The 4,689-nt window shown below is 38.8% G+C and overlaps 1 protein-coding gene across 1 annotated transcript; it reads left to right on the plus strand.

The window, feature by feature from the left end:
* The first annotated feature begins 368 nt into the window (after positions 1-368).
* On the plus strand, positions 369-4,331 carry LOC119583248. The gene is made up of 2 exons (XM_037931721.1): positions 369-1,737; positions 3,864-4,331. The coding sequence occupies exons 1-2, from the start codon at positions 427-429 to the stop codon at positions 4,329-4,331; spliced, it is 1,779 nt and encodes a 592-aa protein (XP_037787649.1). The 5' UTR covers positions 369-426.
* The last annotated feature ends 358 nt before the right edge of the window (positions 4,332-4,689 follow it).

Consider the following 4,689-nt stretch of genomic DNA (forward strand, 5'->3'; position numbering starts at 1 on the left):
TCATTAAAAGGGGTTTCTTATCTAAGTCTAATACATTGTATATCTTTTAAGGAAACGACTTTGATGATACTGGTGAGTGCTTGTAAACCACGGGCATGCGCAGAAGGGAGGTGCAGGTGAGGCAAGTGATGTTTATCGTTAACTATAGTGACAGTGTATTTTCTCGTGTGTAAATGAGAAAATTGTTTTCGCTGTGTCTCCTATAGTTCGATGTTTTTAAGTCGTAATTCGCTTCCCGTACTTAGTTGCGTGTAAGGGTCGAGTGACTGCTAAATACTCGTGCCTCGTAACTGTGATTATCAGCCTTGTATTATGCTGTGGATGTCACGTTGGGAGATGTTCTCCTAATTATTTGTGGTATTTTATTAATTACGCTCATGATATGTTAACTTCGGTTACTCACTTTTTGTTTGTTCGAAACTGAACATGAAGTCAGTAACTGATATTTTGAGAGAAGCTCAGGCTTTCGGTTTGAATCCTGAAGTTATTGAAAGATTATTAGAACATGAACAAGCAAGAGACGAACGCGAGGAGCGAGCTTCTGAACGAGAGATAAAAAAGTTAGAATTAGAATTAGAAGAGGCCGATAAGCGCCGCTCTCACGAACTGGCTATGGCCCAGTTATCATGTTCTAATGCCGAAAGTAAGAGTACGTCTCTTCAAATGTATGATAATTTCCGATTGCCTACTTTTCACGATGGCCAAGATGAGATAGATAGCTATTTGCAAAGATTTGAGCGGTTAGCTGCTCTACATAAATGGGATAAACAAGATTATCACGTGTATTTAGGATCAGTTTTGAGAGGCCATGCGTTGAAAGTTTACGTATCATTACCTGACGAGACGGTGAAAGACCACGAGAAGTTGAAAGAGGCTTTACTCAGAGCTTACTCGGTGGATGCCGATAGGTACAGACGTTTGTTCAGGGAGAGTAAATGTGGGGAGAAAGAATCTTACATTCAAATGGTAGTTCGAATGGAGCAGTACTTAGACAGATGGATTTTCTTGAGTGATATTGATAAGGATTATAATTCACTCTTCGACTTCTTGGTCAGAGAACAGCTTCTTAATAATTGCAGTGCTGATTTAAGGGTTTTCTTAAAAGAACATCATTATAATAGTGCTACCGAAATGGCAGAGGCTGCGGAACGATACAGGAGTGCGCATAACTTTCGCGGTCGATCGCAGAGGATTTCTCAGCAAAGTAAGACTAATGTAACGAAGGATAGTGAACTAATTTGCCATGGATGTGGTAAGGCTGGTCACATTAGGCCTCAATGTCCTGAAAATCCTAGAAATTATAAGAAAATAAGCACTAGCAAAGCTAACTTTGTTTTTGAGTCGGAACTTAAACCAAACAGGTGTATAATTGATGATAATGGGTGTGTTTTCAATAAACGAGCTGAAGTAATGTTGGATTCTGGTTGCTCTACAATTGTTGTGAAGGACAGTCTCGTGCCATCAAATTACAAATATGGGAAACTCGTGAAGGTGTATGATTACTTGGGAATTTCTAATTATTTTCCTCAGATAAGGTGTTTTATTAAGTCAAAGTTCTTTACTGGCTGGGTTAATGCCATAGCAGCGCCTATAAAATTTGCAGACATATTAATTGGCCTTTTTCCAGGTGTTAAAATCCCGCCTGACTCCAAACCTGCCAATCTTGATCTTGATCCTTTCGAATCGTCGGAAGATCCTCGCTCCCCCCCTTCTAACTCTCCGAATCATTTGCCTAAGGTACGTAATGATGTCCGTTCTACATCGCTTGCGACTGTTATGAGGGTGGAGACTCGTGCAATGACGGAACGATCTGAAGAACGTAAGCCTCTGAAGTGTCCCGCAGTGTCGCAACTTGATATCGGTAAACGTGACGTCATTAATGCTCAGAATACATGCCCTACATTAAAGTCAATTAGGGAAAAGGTAAAGACAGGGAAAATAGACAATGTTAAGAATAGGGCAGTGAAAATATGAAATAATTAATGGGTTAATCTATAGAATTTGCTTAGAAAGTAAATTCGATCATGAAAAGGGTAGAAAGCAACTGATTGTTCCTGAGATTTATAAAAGTAAAATATTAAATCTTGCTCATGATTCTTTAACAGCTGGCCACTTTTCACATAGGAAAACTAGCCATAAGATATTCCTTAAGTTTTTCTGGCCTGGAGCAGGAGCAGATATCAAGCGTTATTGCAGATCGTGTCACATCTGCCAGAAAGTTTCGCACAAAGGCAGCGTTAAGAGGGTGCCGATGAAAACAATTCCCGTCATTTCCGAGCCTTTTTCACGTGTCGCTATTGACCTTGTCGGTCCGATATCACCTTGCTCCGACCGCGGACACAGATACATCCTGACTATGATAGATTATGCTACGCGTTTCCCCGAAGCAGTTTGTCTAAAGAACATAGACACCGTGACTATCGCAGAAAGCTTAGTTGAGATTTTCTCTCGGGTTGGCATCCCTAAAGAAATCTTGTCGGATCGCGGAACTCAGTTTCGATCAGACCTAATGGCCGAGATTCATAGACTGCTGTCAGTTAAAGCTCTGTACACAACCCCGTATCATGCGAGTTGCAATGGCGCGGTTGAACGTCTGAATGGAGTATTGAAAGCAATGATTAAGAAGCTGTGCTCTGACCATCCGCGAGACTGGGATAGATATCTTCCCGCCGTTCTTTTCGCTTACAGGGAAATCCCGAACGATTCGCTGAAGTTTTCTCCATTTGAACTCCTTTATGGAAGACCAATCAGAGGTCCGCTTACTATTTTGCATGAACTTTGGTCTAATGACGAGATCGATAAGGAAGTAAAGTCTACTTATCAATATGTAACCGAATTAAGATCCAGATTAGAGGAAACTGCAAAACTGGCCGTTTCCCAAGCCGAGATAAGCAGCAAGACTTATAAAAGCTATTATGACCTTAAATCTAGAAATCGCAGGTTAAAGGTGAATGACGAGGTACTTGTACTCTTGCCTACTGATCACAATAAGATGATTATGCAATGGAAAGGGCCTTATCCAGTCATAAGCGTGAAAAATAATGGAGTAGATTATACCATCAAAATGCGTGGAAAGAATAAGCTTTTTCACATAAATATGCTGAAGCGATACTTCCGTCGCGATGAAACACCTATGAACAAAGTTATTAATGTATGCGTTGTGGATGAAAATGATTGTGATAATATAAATGAAAACTATGTATCTGGAATTAACAAGTAGCGAATCTTTAAATGTAGGTGATCTGAGTGCCCAACAAAAGGACGACATAAATGTTCTTATTTCTGAATACCCTGATGTTTTCACTGACAAGCCAGGTCATACAAAGTCTATAGAACACGTAATCAAGCTTGAGACCACTAACCCCGTTTGTAAGAAACCTTATCCTATACCTTATAATCTGATTGATGTTTTCAACATGGAAGTTGACAAGATGCTTGAGTTAGGCATAATAGAGCCATCTGTATCACCTTATTGTTCACCGGTCGTTCTCGTAAGAAAACGCGATCAAACTTATAGGTTCTGTATCGACTTCAGGAGCTTGAATGACATTACAATTTTTGATTGTGAACCCATGCCCACAACTGATGAAGCCCTGGGTAACTTTGTAAATGATAAATATTTCACCGAGATAGACCTTAAATTAGGCTACTGGCAGATTCCTCTATCTTTAGAATCTAAGAAATATACTGCATTTTCCACCAACAGAGGACTTATGCAATTTGTAATGATGCCATTTGGACTCAAAACCGCATGTGCAACATTTGTCAGACTGATGAGAAAAGTGATTTTTGGTTTGAGAAATACAAATTGTTACTTTGATAACATTGTAATACACAATTCTAATTGGTTTGATCATTTGCAGGATCTGAGGTGTTTGCTGAATAAATTACGATTGCATGGCTTAACGGCTGGTATAAGTAAGTGCTTCTTTGGGTATAATAAAATAAATTATCTTGGAGTTGTTCTTGGAGAGAATGTTATTAAACCACCTGAAGACAAAATTAAAGCTATTGAGTTAATGCCTTTGCCAGATACCAAAAAGGAACTAAGATCTTTTATTGGAACAATTTCATACTATAGAAAATTCATACCAAAATTTGCTAACATTAGTGCTCCTATGGACGAGCTACTGAAGAAGAATTCAAGTAATAAACTGAATTGGAACAATGAACAAGTTTCTAGTTTTCTTGAGTTAAAATCCAAACTCTCGGATAAACCAATCCTGTGTCTTCCTGACTATTCGAAGACCTTTTTCTTACGGTGTGATGCTTCCGAGAATGGCATTGGGGCGGTTTGCTTCAGGAACATAATGGAACAAAGATGCCTATAGCTTATGCTAGCCGAAAGCTACTTGATAGGGAAAAGAATTTTGCAACTATTGAAAAGGAATGTTTGTCAATCGTTTGGGCTATCAACAAATTTAAAACTTACATCTATGGTAAGGAGTTTGTACTTGAAACTGACCAACAGCCCTTAATTTATCTCAGGAACATGAGAAATTCAAATGGAAAATTAATGAGATGGGCTCTAGCATTACAAGGTTATTCATATAGAATACAATACATAAAAGGTAAAGAAAATGTAGGTGCGGACGTTCTGAGCCGCTGTGTTAAGTAAATGTTATGTAAATGACATAAAATCATTAGATTTTATGCTTGGTTATGGGGCATTGTAAAGGTATTCAATAA

This window comes from Penaeus monodon, chromosome 17 (assembly GCF_015228065.2).
Source record: "Penaeus monodon isolate SGIC_2016 chromosome 17, NSTDA_Pmon_1, whole genome shotgun sequence".
NCBI lineage: Eukaryota > Metazoa > Arthropoda > Malacostraca > Decapoda > Penaeidae > Penaeus > Penaeus monodon.

Coding starts and splice junctions, on each gene's coding strand:
- LOC119583248 (XM_037931721.1), top strand. CDS start 427: ATGAAGTCAGTAACTGATATTTTGAGAGAAGCTCAGGCTTTCGGTTTG. Junction 1,738..3,863: donor CTCCGAATCATTTGCCTAAG/GTACGTAATGAT, acceptor GATCATTTGCAG/GATCTGAGGTGTTTGCTGAA.